The sequence below is a fragment of the Salvelinus namaycush genome, chromosome 31 (assembly GCF_016432855.1).
Source record: "Salvelinus namaycush isolate Seneca chromosome 31, SaNama_1.0, whole genome shotgun sequence".
NCBI lineage: Eukaryota > Metazoa > Chordata > Actinopteri > Salmoniformes > Salmonidae > Salvelinus > Salvelinus namaycush.
This window is the reverse complement of record NC_052337.1, coordinates 38,576,264-38,596,329: the sequence shown is the minus strand read 5'-3', so window position 1 is coordinate 38,596,329 and position 20,066 is coordinate 38,576,264. Positions and strand designations below refer to the sequence as shown.

General features: G+C 42.8%; 1 protein-coding gene across 2 annotated transcripts in view; it reads left to right on the top strand.

The window, feature by feature from the left end:
* LOC120026487 (phosphatidylinositol 4-kinase alpha-like) overlaps nt 1-19,312 on the top strand; it is a 42,767-nt gene extending 23,455 nt beyond the window's left edge. For both annotated transcript variants that reach the window (XM_038971367.1, XM_038971366.1), the window contains exons 34-51: nt 1,965-2,129; nt 2,223-2,302; nt 2,459-2,658; nt 2,814-2,901; nt 3,089-3,256; nt 3,328-3,381; nt 3,468-3,588; nt 4,089-4,218; nt 4,301-4,371; nt 5,039-5,111; nt 6,897-7,074; nt 7,220-7,324; nt 7,923-8,048; nt 9,505-9,625; nt 12,372-12,531; nt 12,652-12,741; nt 12,832-12,915; nt 17,516-19,312. In XM_038971367.1, coding sequence (XP_038827295.1) covers nt 1,965-2,129; nt 2,223-2,302; nt 2,459-2,658; nt 2,814-2,901; nt 3,089-3,256; nt 3,328-3,381; nt 3,468-3,588; nt 4,089-4,218; nt 4,301-4,371; nt 5,039-5,111; nt 6,897-7,074; nt 7,220-7,324; nt 7,923-8,048; nt 9,505-9,625; nt 12,372-12,531; nt 12,652-12,741; nt 12,832-12,915; nt 17,516-17,567 — 2,066 coding nt within the window. In that variant the 3' untranslated portion in view covers nt 17,568-19,312. The remainder of the gene's footprint in view (nt 1-1,964; nt 2,130-2,222; nt 2,303-2,458; nt 2,659-2,813; nt 2,902-3,088; nt 3,257-3,327; nt 3,382-3,467; nt 3,589-4,088; nt 4,219-4,300; nt 4,372-5,038; nt 5,112-6,896; nt 7,075-7,219; nt 7,325-7,922; nt 8,049-9,504; nt 9,626-12,371; nt 12,532-12,651; nt 12,742-12,831; nt 12,916-17,515) is intronic.
* The last annotated feature ends 754 nt before the right edge of the window (nt 19,313-20,066 follow it).

Below are 20,066 nucleotides of genomic sequence, written 5' to 3'. Positions count from 1 at the left end.
ATCATATCGCTCTTCAAAAACTCCTTCCTCCATCGAATGCTGAGACAATGCTCGCCGCCTCATTTATATTTCCCTCCGGTTCACAATGTCTTGTCCATGGATGGTGATGCATGTCCGTGTGGATTTAGACAGGAATGAATGCATTGAGTGGTAGAGAGGGGGATGCATGCCAATGTTGTTTTAGATGAATGCATTGAGGGATGGAGAGAGAGAAAGATGGAGCTAGAGAATGTGAAGGAATTAGGCGTTAGATGGACAGAGGTAATTGCAGCAGGAGATAGATGAGTTTGTAATGGAAAGAGAGAGGGATAAAGAGATATGGATAGAGAGTGTTAAATGAGGAAGGACATTAGTTTTTGCTTAGTAGATCACAGTCGGGAAAACCCCAGGGCCCAAACAATGAGGGATAGAAAGACTGTGTGTGTGTGTGTGTGTGTGTGTGTGTACTTTATCCCTACCTACAGTGTATTCAGAAAGTATTCACACCCCTTGACTTTTTACACATTTTGTTGTTATAGCCTGAATTTAAAATGAATTAAATAAAGATATTTTTTTTGTCACTGGTTTACACACAATACCCTATAATGTCAAAGGAGTATGATGTTTTTAGAAATGATTACAAATTCATTAAAAATGAAAAGATGAAGAGTCAATAAGTATTCAACCCCCCCAAGCCAAAATAAGTTCAGGAGCAAACATTTGCTCAACAAGTCACATAATAAGTTACATGGACTCACTGTGTGCAGTAATAGAGTTTAAGATGACTACCTCATCTCTGTAAGGTCCCTCAGTCAAGCAGTGAATTTCAAAGTGTAGATTCAACCACAAAGACCAAGGAGGTTTTCCAATGCTTTGCAAAGAGGGGCACCTATTGGTAGATGGGTACAAATAAAATAAAAACAGTCTTTGAATATCCCTTTGAGCATGGTGAAGTTATTAATTACACTTTGGATGGTGTATCAATACACCCAGTCAATACAAAGATAAAGGCGTCCTTCCTAACTCAGTTGCTGGAGAGGAAGGAAACCGCTCAGGGATTTCACCATGAGGCCAAAGGTGACTTTAAAACAGTTAGAGTTTAATAGCTGTGATAGGAGAACTGAGGATGGGTCAACAATACTAACCTAATTGACAGATTATGTTAATATTGTGGATATGGCACTAAAGTAAAACTGAGGCAAAGAACTTTACTTTTTGTCCTGAATACAAAGTGTTATGTTTGGGGCAAATCCAACACATCACATCACTGAGTACCACTCTTCATATTTTAAAGCATGGTGGTGGCCGCATCATGTTATGGTTATGCTTGTCATCGGCAAGGACTAGGGAGTTATTTTTTGGATCAAAAGAAACGGAATAGAGCTAAGCAAAATCCTAGAGGAAAACCTGGTTCAGTCTGCATTTCACCAGACACTGGGAGACAAATTCACCTTTCAGCAGGACAATAACCTAAAACACAGGGCCAAATATACACTGGAGTTGCTTACCAAAATGACATTGAATGTTCCTGAGTGGCCTAGTTACAGCGTTTACTTTAAATTGAAAATCTACGGCAAGACTTGAAAAAGGCTGTCTAGCAATGATCAACAACCAACTTTACTGAGCTTGAAGAATTTTAAAAAGAACAATGTGCAAATATTGTACAATCCAGGTATGCAAAGCTCTTAGAGGCTTACCCAGAACGACTCACAACTGTAGTCGCTGCCAAATGTGATTTTAACATTTGACTTACGGGGTTGAATACATATCTAATCAAGATTTTAATAGTGTTATATTTGTAATTCGTTTTTTTACAAATGCTCGAATTTTTCTTCTACTTTGACATTACAGAGTATTTTGTGTAGATCATTGACAAAATAATGACATCAATTTGAATCCCACTTTGTAACACAACAAACTGTGGAAAGAGTAAAGGGGTGTGAATACCTTCTGAAAGCACTGTATGCCTGTCTCTGTGTGTGTAGACAACCAGGACCCGTCTTTGAACAGTCTCTCTGTGATGACGGCCCAGGACCCCAGGAGCACCATGTCTCATGACTCCAGCTCCCGCTCCCAGCAGAGTGGCCAGAGTGGCTGGATCAACACCTACCCTCTGTCCTCTGGCATGTCCACCGCCTCCAAGAAGTCAGGTAACACACACTCACTCACACACACACACACACAGACCGACTCAATGTGCCCACACACACAGCGAGATCTGACCATGTCCTTTCTGTCCCCAGGCATGTCTAAGAAGAGTAACAGAGGGACTCAGCTCCATAAGTACTACATGAAGCGCCGGACCCTGCTGCTGGCCTTACTGGTGAGGGCTACAGTGGGGATGTTTACTGTGGAAGGTTTCAGTCCAGACAGAAACATTCCCTTTGACTCTCCCTCCTTGCTATTCATTTGCTGTTAGTCTACATTCTGACTGTCCACTTTGTTGCTAGGACTGACGTCCTCTCTCCCACCCCTCTAGGCCAGTGAGATTGAGCGGTTGACTACCTGGTACAACCCTCTGTGTACCCAGGAGTTGGCCATCGCTACAGAACAGTCAGTGGAGACCAGCATCGCCAACTGGAGGTCCAAGTACATCAGCCTCAGTGAGAAACAGTGGAAAGACAATGTCAACCTGGCCTGGAGTATAGCTCCTTATCTGGCTATGCAGCTACCTGCCAGGTATACACACACAGTCTCACACAGACACATGTACCCAGAGAGGAAACGTGGAAAAGCTTTAGATTGGTTCCACCTGAATAATAACTGTTGTTGTCAGGTTGAAGAACGTTGTCATTGTGGCATGTTAGTGCTAACCCTCTCGTGTGTGTGTTCAGGTTTAAGAACGATGCGATCGTGGCTGAGGTGACCCGGCTGGTGAGGCTGGACCCTGGAGCGGTCAGCGACGTACCTGAGGCCGTCAAGGTGAGTCGACTGCTGAACTACAGGTTATCTGATACACAGGAGTGGCCAATGCTCATCATACCTCAAAGATGTTTGTTGAAACATGTTTTTTTATGTCAGAGCCATGAAGTTCAGGTTTAAAAGTGGTGTTGTTTCTAATTTAACGTTTTTTGTCATTCAACAAAATAAATAATGGTGTGTTTTCTAGTTCCTGGTGACGTGGCACACCATTGATGCAGACTCTCCAGAGCTGAGTCATATCCTGTGTTGGGCTCCTGCTGACCCTCCCACCGGCCTGTCCTACTTCTCCTCCATGTACCCCCCGCACCCCCTCACCGCTCAGTACGGGGTCAAAGTACTACGGTCGTTTCCTCCGGTATGAAACACACACACACAGACACACACTTTATACCGTCACTTATCCTAATGTATTTGTTTCTTCTCTAGGATGCCATCCTGTTTTACATTCCTCAGATAGTTCAGGCCCTGCGCTATGACAAGGTGAGTGACACTACTAACTAGCTGCTGTGTTTCTACATTACCCTGTGTGTGGTGTGAAAGATAACAAGCTTGTGTTTGATTGGCAGATGGGCTATGTGAGAGAGTACATCCTGTGGGCGGCCCAGAAGTCTCAGCTGTTGGCCCACCAGTTCATCTGGAACATGAAGACGAACATCTACCTGGACGAGGAGGCACACCACAAAGACCGTGAGACACACACACACATACAGTCACGACCGAAATTATTGGCACCCTTTGGTGTTGGTAGAAGGATGCATATGCAGAAAATAACCCCATACCTATTGTAAAATATGGTGATTGATCTTTGATGTTATGGGGCTTTTTTGCTTCCACTGGTCCTGGGGCCCTTGTTAAGGTCAACGGCATCATGAACTTTACCAAGTACCAGGACATTTCAGCCAAAAACCTGGTTGCCTCTGCCAGGAGGCTAATACTTGTTCGCAAGTGGATCTTCCAGCAAGACAATTGTATTAGTATAGAATAATATAATTTCCCTGTTTTTTAGAACATAAAATACACTGCAGCTCAGTGTTTTTAGAATTGATTTTATACAGTCTTTTTTTGCTCATCTTTATCAATAATGTTGGCCGTGACTGTACGTACACACACGCGCATATGTACACACACACTCACTCTTACCACTCCTTTCTCTTTCCCCCTCTCTCTCTCTCTGTTTCTCCGTGTAGCCGACATCGGGGATCTGTTGGAGGAGATGGTTGAGGAGATAATAGGTGCTCAGTCTGGTGCAGCTAAAGACTTCTTCCAGAGAGAGTTTGACTTCTTCGACAAAATCACCAACGTATCTGCAATCATTAAGTGAGACTAACACCCATCCTTATATAGTCCACTACTGTTAACCAGTTAAGTTTTTGGACATTGAAGTGTTGGTGTTTTTCAGGCCCACCCCAAAGGGAGATGAGAGGAAGAGGGCCTGTCTCAAGGCTCTGTCTGACATCAAAGTCCAGCCAGGTAACAACAGCTAGGACACATCTGTGGTACAACAGCCTTTCCTTAATTGGATTTGCTCAACTCCTGCGTCCTCTCCTCCGTTTAAAAAAATAAATAAAATAAAAACAATTTAAAAGGTCAAAGGTAATTGAGGAGAGGGAACCTGGGTGAAAAATGAGCTTGTATGAAATGAGACTCCTTCTCCACCCGCGCGTCATCAGGCAAATGACGTTTACAGGGGATGGATCCCAAAATCAATGTGTGAAGTGATGAAAATCAAGTGAAGTTACTTGTGCAAGACATTTTATAGATAAAACAATAAATAGCATGTTTAAACGTGTGCATGCTTTCAAAAGCTGGTTTCAAAGGGGGTGTGGTAGATGTTTTTTTAAACTCTTCCGCGAAGGACTCCGGTAGGATATACATGACACTTATCGGTTTCCGGGTCACATAGGACAGAGGGTGGAGGACGGACTTTTGCCCAAATGATGAAATACCTATGTCTGTGCGGGTGCGTGTTTGATTACAGTGAGGTGTATTGTAAATGTATGAATAGTTTTACCCAAGGTGTTTTGACCTCTGTAAGCAGTTGATTCCTATATCTGTGATTGTGCTACGTGGAAGCAGTAGTGTAAGGTATGTGTGTCTGACTGTGTATGTCTGTCCTCCACTGGTGGCCATCCTCCAGGCTGCTATCTGCCCAGTAACCCAGAGGCCATCGTACTAGACATCGACTACAAGTCTGGAACACCCATGCAAAGGTACTAACTAATTGATTTTATTCATTTGATTGATTAATTGATGGTTTTTATGCCTGACAAAGACCTTCCAGTTGAAACGTTGCAATAAAGTATACAGGAGCATTCAATGGTATGTGGATATCTTTTCCTTTCTTCAGCTATCTCACAGGATGTACAGTGCATTTGGAAAGTATTCAGACCCTTTGACTTTTTCCACATTTTTGTTACGTTACATCTTTATTCTAAAATTGATTAAATTGTTTTTTTCCCTCATCAATCTACACACAATACCCCAAAATGACAAAGCTAAAACAGGTTTTTAGGCATTTTTGCAAATGTGTTAAAAATAAACAACTGAAATATCAGATTCACATAAATATTCAGACCCTTTACTCAGTACTTTGTTGAAGCACCTTTGGCAGTGATTACATCCTTGAGTCTTCTTGGGTACGACGCTACAAGCTTGGCACACTTGTTTTTGGGGAGTTTCTCCCATTCTTCTATGCATATCCTCTCAAGATCTGTCAGGTTGGACGGGGCGCGTCGCTGCACAGCTATTTTCAGGTCTCTCCAGAGATGTTCGATCTGTTTCAAGTCCAGGCTCTGGATGGGCCACTCAAGGACATTCAGAGACTTGTCCTGAAGCCACTCCTGCATTGTCTTGGCTGTGTGCTTAGGGTTGTTGTCCTGTTGGAAAATGAACCTTTGCCCCATTCTGTTGTCCTGAGCGCTCTGGAGCAGGTTTTCATCAAGGATCTCTCTGTACTTTGCTCTGTTCATCTTTCCCTCGATCCTAACTAGTCTCCGAGTCCCTGCCGCTGAAAAACATCCCCACAGCATGATGCTGCCATCACCATGCTTCACCGTAGGGATTGTGCCAGTTTTCCTTCAGAAGTGACGCTTGGCATTCAGGCCAAAGAGTTCAATCTAGGTTTCATCAGACCAGAGAATCTTGTTTCTCATGGTCAGAGTCCTTTAGGTGCTCTTTGGAAAACCTCCAAGCGGGCTGTCATGTGCCTTTTACTGAGGAGTGGCTTCCGTCTGGCCAATCTACCATAATTGATGGAGTGCTGCAGAGATGGTTGTCCTTCTGGAAGGTTCTCCCATCTCCACAGAGGAACTCTGGAGCTCTGTCAGATTGACCATCAGGTTCTTGGTCACCTCCCTGACCAAGGCCATTCTCCCTCGATTGCTCAGTTTGCCTGGTCGGCCAGCACTAGAAAGAGTCTTGGTGGTTCCAAACTTCTTCCATTTAAAAACGATGGAGGCAACTGTGTTCTTGGGGACCTTCAATACTGCAGACATTTTTTGGTACCCTTCCCCAGATCTGTGCCTCAACACAATCCTGTCTCGGAGTTCTACAGACAATTCCTTTGACCTCATGGCTTGGTTTTTGCTCTGATATGCACTGTCTAATGTGGGACCTAATATAGGCAGGGGTGTGCCTTTCCAAATCTTGTCCAATCAATTGAATTTACAACAGCTGGACTCCAAGCAAGTTGCAGAAACATCTCAAGGATGATCAATCGAAACAGGATGCACCTGAGCTCAATTTTGAGTCTCATAGCAAAGGGTCTGAATACTTATGTAAATAAGCTATTTCAGTTTTTTTATATTTAATACATTTCGTAAAACCTGTTTTCGCTTTGTCATTATGAGGTTTTGTGTGTAGATTGATGAGGAAAATAATTAATTGAATCCATTTTATAATAAGGCTGTAAGGTAACAAAATGTGATAAATTGGAAGGGGTTTGAATACTTTCTGAATGCACTGTATATCTGACTGCTGTCTCTGGTCTCCCCCAGTGCTGCCAAGGCCCCGTACCTAGCTAAGTTCAAGGTGAAGCGTTGTGGGGTCAGTGAGCTGGAGAAGGAGGGTCTGCGTTGTCAGACTGACTCCCAGGACGTGGAGGACAGCGAAGAAGTAGCTCGCAGGATCGTCTGGCAAGCTGCCATCTTTAAAGTGGGCGACGACTGCAGACAGGTACGACAGACAAACACATACACACACCACAAGCACATTTTACATACTCAGCACTTTAAAAACAACACAAAATGTCAGCATTTTTTGATAATTGTATTCTCTCCATACCTTCTTTTCTTTCCCTCCTCTCTCTTCGTCCCTCCAGGACATGCTGGCTCTCCAGATCATTGGTCTGTTTAAGAACATCTTCCAGCTGGTGGGACTGGATCTGTTTGTGTTTCCCTACAGAGTGGTGGCTACTGCCCCCGGGGTAAGAATACCCTCTACACCCCTTTTTGCAGGCCCACGGATCAATTTCGAAATTGCACCTGGTGTATTCCACTATTCTAACTCCGAACAGTAAGTTGAGACCGTGACTTTTTTTTTTTTTACCCTGTCGCAATCTCAACTTACTGTTCAGAGTTAAAATAGTGGAGTACTCCAGGTGCAATTTCAACATTTTGTCGTGCACCAGCATGTCGGCAAAGATTTTTTTTTATTGGTAAATTAGTCTAGGCCAGCTATATAAACAAGCATTTTTCGCTACACTCGCATTAACATCTGTGTATGTGACCAATAACATTTTAATTATTCCCTCTGCCCCATATCAACATTTTTAGATTTGCATGAAATTAGTTAGAAACTTGTAAAATCTTCTCTGCGCCCCATGCTAAAATGTGTAGAATCGCAGAAATCTGCTCTAAAACTTATAGTTTTACTTTCCGCTGTCAAGAGGGGGGCCGCTAAAATGTTTTGCTCACAAGTTGGGGTGGTCTACACCCTAGGCCTTAGACCTTACCCTTTGTCTTGTTACTCTGTGCTGTGTAGCATCACAGTAATGGTTTCCCTGTATCTTTCTCGATGTCCAGTGTGGTGTGATCGAGTGTATCCCAGACTGTAAGTCCCGTGACCAGCTGGGCAGACAGACGGACTTTGGGATGTACGACTATTTCAGGAACCAGTACGGAGATGAGTCCACTCTGGCCTTTCAGAAGGTGAGATGACTGTCCCCCAACCCCTGAACCTTCATCCCTGACCTGACCCACTGTGGTATTTTTTTCACTTATTTAGCAATATACTTACAGTCCATTCAGAAAGTATTCACACCTCTTAACTTTTTTCACATTTTGTTGTTACAGCCTGAATTTAAAAATCATTAAATTGAGATTTTTTGGGTCACTGGCCTACACACAATACCCCATAATGTCAAAGTAGAATTAGGTTTTTTGAGATTTTTACTAATTAATAAAAAATTTAAAGTTGAAATGTCTTCAGTCAATAAGTATTCAACCCCTTTGTTATGGCAAGCCTATATATGTTCAGGAGTAAACATTTCCTTAATAAGTTGCATGGACTCACTACACCCAGACACTACAAAGATAGAGGCATCCTTCCTAACTAATTTGCCGGGGAGGAAGGAAACAGCACAGGGATTTCACCATGAGGCCAATTGCGACTTAAAAACAGTTAGAGTTTGGCTGTGATAGGAGAAAAAAAACTGAGGATGGATCAACAACATTGTAGTTACTCCACAATACTAACCTAAATGACAGAGTGAAAGGAAAGAAGCCTGTACAGAATAAAAATATTCAAAAACATGCATCCTGTTTGCAACAAGGCACTAAAGTAATACTGCAAAAGATTTGGTAAAGCAATTCACTTTTTATCTTGAATACAAAGTGTTATGTTTGGGGCAAATCCAATACAACACATTACTGAGTATCACTCTCCATATTTTCAAGCATAGTTTTGGCTGCATCATGTCATTAATATGCTTGTAATTGTTAAGGACTGGAGTTTTTCAGGATAAAAAAGAAACCGAATGGAGCTAAGCACAGGGAAAATCCTAAAGGAAAACCTGGTTCAGTCTGCTTTCCACCAGACACTGGGAGATCTTTCAGCAGGACAATAACCTAAAACACAAGGCCAAATCTACACTGGAGTTTCTTACCATGAATACAGTGAATGTTTCTGAGTGGTTGAGTTAAAACTAACTTAAATCTACTTGAAAATCTATGGCAAGACCTGAAAATGGTTGTCTAGCATTGATAATGATCAACAACCAAGTTGACAGAGCATGATTTTTTTTTTTTTATAATAATGGACAAATGTTGCACAATCCAGGTGTGGAAAGCTCTTAGACTTTCCTAGAAAGACTCACAGCTGTAAATGATATTTCTGTATTTAAGTTTCAATACATTTGCTAAAATGTCTAAAAACATGTTTTCACTTTGTCATTATGGGATATTGTGTGTAGATGGGTGAGAGAGAAATAATATTTAATCGATTTTGAATTCAGGCTGTAACCCAACAAAATACTCTCTGAAGGCACTGTATGTCTCTTGACATTAAAATGGAACAGTTGCCTTAGTATACATCAACTCTTTTACCTCACCAACATTGTGCACAGAAGGCGCAACCTATTCTCTCTCCGTCGCCCACACTTTCTAGGCGAGGTACAACTTCATCCGTAGTATGGCAGCCTACAGCCTGCTGCTCTTTCTGCTGCAAATCAAAGATAGACACAACGGGAACATCATGCTGGACAGCAAGGGACACCTCATCCACATAGGTACAAAATCATCCATAACATAGTCCATATTGGTACACAATCAGTCATCCTTAACCTCATCCACGCAATCATTAATTTAATGTAGCAAGGGACACATTATTTATCTTTTGGACAATAAGATATTCATTTAATTTACAGTGGGGTCTGAAATGATGGACACTTGATAAAGATGAGAAATAATTAAAATACTGAGGTAAAGGGGGAAAAAAAAGGGGGAAATTATATTATTTTATATTAATACAACTTCTCAGAGAAAGAGATTTTGTTTAACAAGTAATAAAAAAAAATTATCAAAAAGGTAGGGGCCAAAATGATTGTACAAACAGAGTGAAGACTCAAACGGACGACTAGTGAATGCTCAGACCAATTTTATTCAACCCACTGCGTGCCTCAGCTGCAAGCACACTTTGCACATGATCGAACAACCATTTATATGTCATGACGAGAGTAGGGGTACAACTTCTTGGAACTTCTTATGTGTTGCCCAACTGTTGCTCTGGTCAAACAGTCTCGTCTCAGTTCCTCTTTATCCGGTCACTTCTCCATGATGTTTATCAGTGACATCCTGTTCACCTTACTCGACAGACCAGGGTCATATACTGTTTTCCTTTTCTCTCACAGTAAATTTCCATTCACAAAGTTCCTATTCACTCTTCATTGACCCCTAACACCAATAGAATTTTAACATCTACATGTATTATACATGTGACGTAATCAATAAGTTATAATACCGTGACTGGAATAAGTATAATAAGTATATTTCAAGTTAGAACCCCTAAAGATTCTTATAAATAAAGTAGTCAAAAGTTTAATATTTGGTGGATGCATTTGCGGTTTGTTTTGGTTGTTTTTCTGATGTATTTTGTGCCCAATAGAAATTAATGGTAAATCATGTATTGTGTCATTTTGGAGTCACTTTTATTGTAAATAAGAACATAATGTTTCTTAACACTTCTAAATTAATGTGGATGCTACCATGATTATGAATAATCTTGAATGAATCGTGAATTATCAAATGTATTTATAAAGCCCTTCTTACATCAGCTGATATCTCAAAGTGCTGTACAGAAACCCAGCCTAAAACCCCAAACAGCAAGCAATGCAGGTGTAGAAGCACGTTGGTTAGGAAAAACTCCCTAGAAAGGCCAAAACCTAGGAAGAAACCTAGAGAGGAGCCAGGCTATGAGGGGTGGCCAGTCCTCTTCTGGCTGTGCCGGGCGGAGATTATAACAGAACATGGCCAAGATGTTCAAATGTTCATAAATGACCAGCATGGTCAAATAATAATAATCACAGTAGTTGTCGAGGGTGCAACAAGTCAGCACCTCAGGAGTAAATGTCAGTTGGCTTTTCATAGCCGATCATTAGAGTATCTCTACCGCTCCTGCTGTCTCTAGAGAGTTGAAAACAGCAGGTCTGGGACAGGTAGCACGTCCGGTGAACAGGTCAGGGTTCCATAGCCGCAGGCAGAACAGTTGAAACTGGAGCAGCAGCACGGCTAGGTGGACTGGGGACAGCAAGGAGTCATCATGCCAGGTAGTCCTGAGGCATGGTCCAAGGGCTCATGTCCTCCGAGAGAGAGAAAGAGAGAATTAGAGAGAGCATACTTAAATTCACACAGGACACCAGATAAGACAGGAGAAGTACTCCAGATATAACCAACTGACCCTAGCCCCCCGACACATAAACTACTGCAGCATAGATACTGGAGGCTGAGACAGGAGGGGTCAGGAGACACTGTGGCCCCATCCGATGATACCTCCGGACAGGGCCAAACAGGCAGGATATAACCCAACCCACTTTGCCAAAGCACAGCCCCCACACCACTAGAGGGATACCTTCAACCACCAACTGACCATCCTGAGACAAGGCCGAGTATAGCCCATAAAGATCTCCGCCACGGCACAACCCAAGGGGGGGCGCCAACCCAGACAGGAAGATCACGTCAGTGACGCACCCCTCCTAGGGACGGCATGGAAGAGCACCAGTAAGCCAGTGACTCAGCCCCTGTAATAGGGTTAGAGGCAGTGAATCCCAGTGGAGAGAGGGGAACCGGCCAGGCAGAGACAGCAACGGCGGTTCGTTGCTCCAGAGCCTTTCCGTTCACCTTCACACTCCTGGGCCAGACTACACTCAATCATATGACCTACTGAAGAGATGAGTCTTCAGTAAAGACTTAAAGGTTGAGACCGAGTCTGCGTCTCTCACATGGGTAGGCAGACCATTCCATAAAAATGGAGCTCTATAGGAGAAAGCCCTGCCTCCAGCTGTTTGCTTAGAAATTCTAGGGACAATTAGGAGGCCTGCGTCTTGTGACTGTAGCATACGTGTAGGTATGTACGGCAGGACCAAATTGGAAAGATAGGTAGGAGCAAGCCCATGTAATGCTTTGTAGGTTAGCAGTAAAACATTAATCAGCCCTTATGAGTGAGAAAGGGTCACAGATCATACCCCAAAGACATGCTAACCTCCCGTTATGGGTAATGGTGAGAGGGAAAGTAAATAATTTTGACCCCTATCTTTTTTAGGAAAAACTAATAATACTTGTTTAAACAAAATCTATTTCTCTGAGTAATTGTGTTAGTATAAAATACAATTTCCCAAATTGTTTTTACATCCAATACAGCTCAGTATTTGAGTTTATTTATTTTATACAGTCATTTATTGCTCATCTTTATCAAGGGTGTCAATCATTTTAGTCCCACACTGTATATGAGTTGTCTAAAAAAACAACATTTACTTTCAGACTTTGGCTTCATGTTTGAGAGTTCTCCTGGTGGTAACCTGGGCTGGGAGCCGGACATCAAGCTGACTGATGAGATGGTGATGATCATGGGAGGCAAGATGGAAGCCACTCCTTTCAAATGGTTCATGGAGATGTGTGTCAGGGGGTACCTGGCTGTCAGGTAAGTGTGTCTCAATCTTATTGGTGGGTGTGTCTCAATCTTATTTGCATCTAAACTGTCGTTCTTTTGGGTTAATCTGATTTTTATTTTTTTTATTTTTTTGTCTCCTCTCTGCGTCAGGCCCTACATGGACGCGGTGGTGTCTCTGGTCACTTTGATGCTGGACACTGGACTACCATGCTTCAGAGGACAGACCATCAAACTGCTCAAGTCAGTACATCAATAAACTGCATGGGCGCATAGATTACATTTTTGCAAAGTCTCTTTTGACCATTTCTGAACGTGTGTTTGGGATCACAGGCAGCGGTTCAACCCCAGTATGAGTGAGAAGGAGGCGGCTGCTTACATCATCAAGGTCATCCAGAGCTGCTTCCTCAGCAGCAGGTAACACTAGAGGCCCTGTCCCTTTCCGGTCTCTAGGTCCTTTCCTCACTCTATGGCTCTGTCCCATTCCAGTCTCTAGGTCCTTTCCAGTCTCTAGCGCCGTTCCTCACTCTATGGCTCTGTCCCATTCCAGTCTCTAGGTCCTTTCCGGTCTCTAGCGCCTTCCCTCACTCTATGGCTCTGTCCCATTCCAGTCTCTAGGTCCTTTCCAGTCTCTAGGTCCTTTCCAGTCTCTAGGTCCTTTCCTCACTCTATGGCCCTGTCCCTTTCCAGTCTCTAGGTCCTTTCCTCACTCTATGGCTCTGTCCCATTCCAGTCTCTAGGTCCTTTCCTCACTCTATGGCTCTGTCCCATTCCAGTCTCTAGGTCCTTTCCTCACTCTATGGCTCTGTCCCATTCCAGTCTCTAGGTCCTTTCCTCACTCTATGGCTCTGTCCCATTCCAGTCTCTAGGTCCTTTCCTCACTCTATGGCTCTGTCCCATTCCAGTCTCTAGGTCCTTTCCTCACTCTATGGCTCTGTCCCTTTCCAGTCTCTAGGTCCTTTCCTCACTCTATGGCTCTGTCCCATTCCAGTCTCTAGGTCCTTTCCTCACTCTATGGCTCTGTCCCATTCCAGTCTCTAGGTCCTTTCCTCACTCTATGGCTCTGTCCCATTCCAGTCTCTAGGTCCTTTCCTCACTCTATGACCCTGTCCCTTTCCAGTCTCTAGGTCCTTTCCTCACTCTATGGCTCTGTCCCATTCCAGTCTCTAGGTCCTTTCCAGTCTCTAAGCCCTTTCCGGTCTCTAGCGCCTTCCCTCACTATATGGCCCTGTCCCTTTCCGGTCTCTAGCGCCTTCCCTCACTATATGGCCCTGTCCCTTTCCGGTCTCTAGCGCCTTCCCTCACTATATGGCCCTGTCCCTTTCCGGTCTCTAGCGCCTTCCCTCACTCTATGACCCTGTCCCTTTCCGGTCTCTAGCGCCTTCCCTCACTCTATGACCCTGTCCCTTTCCGGTCTCTAGCGCCTTCCCTCACTCTATGACCCTGTCCCTTTCCGGTCTCTAGCGCCTTCCCTCACTCTATGACCCTGTCCCTTTCCGGTCTCTAGCGCCTTCCCTTACTCCTATAACCCCATCTCAATAACCAGAAACATCTATATACATGCTAACTGTCTATATACATGCTAACTATCTATATACACATGCTATACATACTGGCTAACAGTCTATATGCACACGCTATACATGCTGTCTATATACACATGCTATACATGCGAACTAACTGTCTGTATACAAATGCTATACATGCTAACTAACTGTATACAGATGCTATACAGTGCATTCGGAAAGTATTCAGACCCCTTGACGTTTTCCAAATTGTGTTATGTTACAACCATTATTAAATGGATTCAATAGTATCAATCTACACACAATACCTCATAATGAAAAAGGAAAAACAGTTTTTTGCAATTTTTGCAAATATATAAAAAATAAACAACTGAAATATCACATTTACAAAAGTATTTAGACCCTTTACTCAGTACTTTGTTGAAGCACCCTTGGCAGCGATTACAGCCTTGAGTCTTCTTGTGTACTACCTAAGCTTGGCACACCTGTATTTGGGGAGTTTCTCCCATTCTTCTCTGCAGATCCTCTCAAGCTCTGGTTGGATGGGGAGCGTCACTGCACAGCTATATTCAGGTCTCTCCAGAGATGTTCGATTGGGTTCAAGTCCGGGCTCTGGCTGGGCCATTCAAGGATATTCAGATACTTGTCCCGAAGCCGCTGTGTGCTTAGGGTCGTTGTCCTGTTGGAAGGTGAATCTTCACACCAGTCTGAGGTCCTGAGCACTCTGGAGCAGGTTTTCATCAAGGATTTTTTTGTACTTTGATCCGTTCATCTTTCCCTCGATCCTGACTAGTCTCCCAGTCCCTGCCACTGAAAAACATCCCCACAGCATGATGCTGCCATTACCATGCTTCACCGTAGGGATGGTGCCAGGTTTCCTCCAGATGCAACGCTTGTCATTCAGGCCAAAGAGTTCAATCTTGGTTTCATCAGACCAGAGAATCTTGTTTCTCATGGTCTGAGAATCTTTAGGTGCCTTTTGGCAAACTCCAAGCGGGCTCTCATGGGCCTTTTACTGAGGAGTGGCTTCCGTCTGGCCACTCTACCATAAAGGCCTGATTGGTGGAGTGCTGCAGAGATGGTTGTCCTTCTGGAAGTTTCTCCCATCTCCACAGAGGAACTCTGGAGCTCTGTCAGATTGACCATCGGGTTCTTGGTCACCTCCCTGACCAAGGCCCTTCTCCCCTGATTGCTCACTTTGGCTGGGCGGCCAGCTCTAGGAAGAGTCCTGGTGGCTCCAAACTTTTTCCATTTCAGAATGATAAAGGCCACTGTGTTCTTGGGGACCTTGAATGCTGCAGACATTTTTTGGTCCCCTTACTGTACCTCGACACAATCCTGTCTCAGGGCTCTATGGAACTTTCCTTTTGAGCTCATTGCTTGTTTTTTGCTCTTTTTGCACTGTCAACTGAGGGACATTAAATAGACAGGTGTGTGCCTTTCCAAATCATGTCCAATCAATTGAATTTGCCACAGGTGGACACCAAGTTGTAGAAACATCTCAAGGATGACCAATCGAAACAGGATGTACCTGAGCTCAATTTCGAGTCTCATAGCAAAGGGTCTGAATACTTATGTAAATAAGGTATATATATATTTTTTTTAATAAATGTAGATTTTTTTTTTTTTACAACGTTTTTCGCTTTGTCATTATGGGGTATTCTGTGTAGATTTGATGAGAAACGTGTTAATTTAATCTATTTTAGAATAAGGCTGTAACAAAACAAAATTTGGAGGGGTCTGAATGCTTTTCCCGAATGCACTGTACATGCTGACTGTGTATACACATGCTATACAGTTGAAGTCGGAAGTTTACATTCACTTAGGTTGGAGTCATTAAAACTCGTTTTTCAACCACTCCACAAATTTCTTGATAACAAACTATAGTTTTGGCAAGTCGGTTAGGACATCTACTTTGTGCATGACACAAGTCATTTTTCCAACAATTGTTTACAGACAGATTATTTCACTTAATTCCCTGTATCCCAATTCCAGTGGGTCAGAAGTTTACATACACTAAATTGACACTAAGGTGCCTTTAAACAGCTTGGAAAATTCCAGATAATGATGTCATGGCTTTAGAAGCTTCTGATAGGTCAATTGACATCATTTGAGTCAATTGGAGGTGTACCTGTGGATGTATTTCAAGGCCTACCTTCAAACTCAATGCCTCTTTGCTTGACATCTTGGGAAAATCAAAAGAAATCAGCCAAGACCTCAGAAAAAAGAATTGTAGACCTCCACAAGTCTGGTTCATCTTTAGGAGCAATTTCCAAATGCCTGAAGGTACCACGTTCATCTGTACAAACAATAGTACGCAAGTATAAACACCATGGGACCACGCAGCCGTCATACCGCTCAGGAAGAAGACGCGTTCTGTCTCCTAGAGATGAACGTACTTTGGTGCGAAAAGTGCAAATCAATCCCAGAACAACAGCAAAGGACCTTGTGAACATGCTGGAGGAAACAGGTATCTATATCCACAGTAAAACGAGTCTTATATCGACATAACCTGAAAGGCCGCTCAGCAAGGAAGAAGCCACTGCTCCAAAACCGCCATAAAAAGGCTAGACTACGGTTTGCAACTGCACATGGGGACAAAGATCGTACTTTTTGGAGAAATGTCCTCTGGTCTGATGAAACAAAAATAGAACTGTTTGGCCATAATGACCATCGTTATGTATGGAGGAAAAAGGGGGATGCTTGCAAGCTGAAGAACACCATCCCAACCGTGAAGCACGGGGGTGGCAGCATCATGTTGTGGGGGTGCTTTGCTGCAGGAGGGACTGGTGCACTTCACAAAATAGATGGCATCATGAGGAAGGAAAAATGATGTGGATATATTGGAGCAACATCTCAAGACATCAGTCAGGAAGTTAAAGCTTGGTCGTAAATGGGTCTTCCAAATGGACAATGACCCCAAGCATACTTCCAATGTTGTGGCAAAATGGCTTAAGGACAACGAAGTCAAGGTATTGGAGTGGCCATCACAAAGCCCTGACCTCAATCCTATAGAAAATGTGTGGGCCGAACTGAAAAAGCGTGTGCGAGCAAGGAGGCCTACAAACCTGACTCAGTTACACCAGCTCTGTCAGGAGGAATGGGCCAAAATTCACCCAACTTATTGTGGGAAGCTTGTGGAATGCTACCCGAAACATTTGACCCAAGTTAAACAATTTAAAGGCAATGCTACCAAATACTAATTGAGTGTATGTAAACTTCTGACCCACTGGGAATGTGATGAAAGAAGTAAAATATTAAATAAATCATTCTCTCTACTATTATTCTGACATTTCCCATTCTTAAAATAAAGTGGTGATCCTAACTGACCTAAGGCAGGGAATTTGTACTAGGATTAAATGTCAGGAATTGTGAAAAACTGAGTTTAAATGTATTTGGCTAAGGTGTATGTAAACTTCCGACTTCAACAGTACATGCTAACTAACTGTCTATACACATGCTAACTGTCTGTTTTCTCTGTCTTTATTCAGGAGCAAGACCTACGATATGCTGCAGTATTACCAGAACCAGATCCCATACTAAAGACCTGCTGCAGTTTTATCACATACTTGGACCTGTCTGATATGAGTCCTTATTCCCTATATATGCAGTAACCTCTGCTTTTTATCCTGTCTGTAAGGTCAGAGGTTGTCCTGTACAAAGTCATTCTCTTCAGCTAGCTAGCATCAAGCATCTTGTGCACTTTATAGATCATCGTATTTCACCCACCTGATTGGACCCTGATCAAGAGTTGTTACACCAGACTAGAGAATTCACACTAACCTATCAATCAACTAACCAACCAACTAACCAGTCGATTCCTGCGAAAGGCAATCACACAACTGGTTACTGAACTCCAATACAATCAGCAAATCTCACGGTCATAATACATATCACATATCAATCATATACTGTGTGTGTGTGTGTGTGTGTGTGTGTGTGTGTGCGGGTGTCTTTAGTAGTCAAAAGCGATAAGAGTAGATCTTCTCTCGGGGGACATTTCTAATGGTGGCGCTAGTGACTATATCTGTCTTGAGTCAATAACATTGTGTGTGTGTGTGTGTGTGGACTTGTTTAACTATTCTTGTGGGGACCAGTATTCCCCAAAAGCATAGTAGTCCCCACAAGAATAGTAATCAAACAAATATTTGACCAACTGGGGACATTTTGTTAGTCCCCACAAGGTTTAATGCTATTTCTAGGGGAGTTAGGAGCTAGGGTTAATTTTAGGGTTAAGATAAGAGTAGGGGTTAGGGAAAATAGGATTTTGAATGGGACTGAATTGTGTCCCCACAAGGTTAGCTGTACAAGACTCTGTGTGCGCGCGTATCAGCTCCAAGGTGGTTGGGTCCAGTCTAGGATAAACCAATGTTGTTTGTTTACCTACTAACCTACTAACTCTGCATGTCTCAAGACCAGACCTTTACTAGTATTAACATCTTACATGGATTTAGTAGCTGTCTTAAACGTGTGTGATTTCTATTTGGAGACATTCCTCTTTCTGTACAAAGAAAGATTTTCACCTTCAACCCTCTACTTGAATCTCCAGGATTTGGGTTTAGTATTTTGATGATGGTAGTGATGATAATGATAACTATGAAGACCCAAAAAGCCATTTCTCTAATCCTTGGCACAAACAGAAGTGTAATTACATAACTACTCTCCTCCTCTGTTATGCAAGATGTTACCGTCTTAATGTGTGTCAACATATGAGAGTGCTGTCATTATCCCTTCAGAAACCCTGCTGTCGTGTTGTATTAAATGTTCTGCCTTTATGGAGATGTTTTCCTTGATAGTCTGTAAAGATAATGAATCTTACATCTGTTTATCATTTTAGACTAGAATGGTATGTATTATATTTGTTCTGAATGGATATGTTATAATTAACTTAAGGGTATTTTACTTGGATGTATAAGATGAAATATCCTATGTATGTATTACAGATTTGTAATATGAAGGAAATTACGGAGTGTTTGTGATAACTAACAAGACACGCATTTCAGACCAATAAGAGCTGTTACATTATTAACCCCTAGTTGTACAAGCCTGAGTCCATTGCTGTAGTCTTTAGATTGGACTATTGTCGTTTGATTTAATGTTTGTTTTATACTGTCCTCTGTTGTCAGCCACTGTCTGCACCTTTTTGTGGTTTCAGGTCTAAGTTCTACCATATCAATCCCTCTGTGTGTGCACGTTTCCAGAATCTTAGTAGAGAGCACATTACAGCCCCCCCCCCATGTATAACTGTGATTGAGTGCTGAAACATAAACCCCAGTTGCAGCTACAAACACTTGACGTCTGTGTCATTTCATCTACTTCTGCTGTTTTGAAACGTTGTCATTAAGACCTGGGTGTGGGATTATCCTTGCCAGAACAGGTGCTACTCTACTGTACTTAAACATTTTGCACTTGTCCAAAACCGCTTTCCAAAAGATCAATAACGATGAGTATTTTCAGGCAGCAACTCTTCTGTTTCAAAGCATTTGCTCCCATCCCCTGCCAACTGGCCTATGTAACCTTTTTTAATTGATGACTTCAAACATCATTTCGTGGTGAGCTGGGCTGAAGGGGGGGGGGGGGGGGGGGGGGAGGGAGGGAAAGAGCCCAGTGGTACTAAAATAGGTCCTCAGATGCTCCAGCGCTTACCTTTTAGACTATTGGTTACCAAGGCCTACCGTGCCTTCCTGCCCCATGCGACTCTAAATCAGGCCTTTCTGCCCCACGTGCTGATCTGTGTGGGGGTAAGGTCGGTGAATTAGATTAAACAGCCTGTAGTCTCGAAGAATCAGTTGGTTGATCTCAGATCCACCAGATTACTGCCTGCCACAAGCATCTTAGGTGGCCAGTAATAAACTAAAGCTAAGAGCATTGTATTTGGTACAAATCATTCCCTAAGTTCTATACCTCAGCTGAATCTGGTAATGAATGGTGTGGCTGTTGAACAACGTGAGGAGACTAAATTACTTGGTGTTATCTTAGATTGTAAACAGTCATGGTCAAAACCTATAGATTCAATGGTTGTAAAGATGGGGAGGTCTGTCT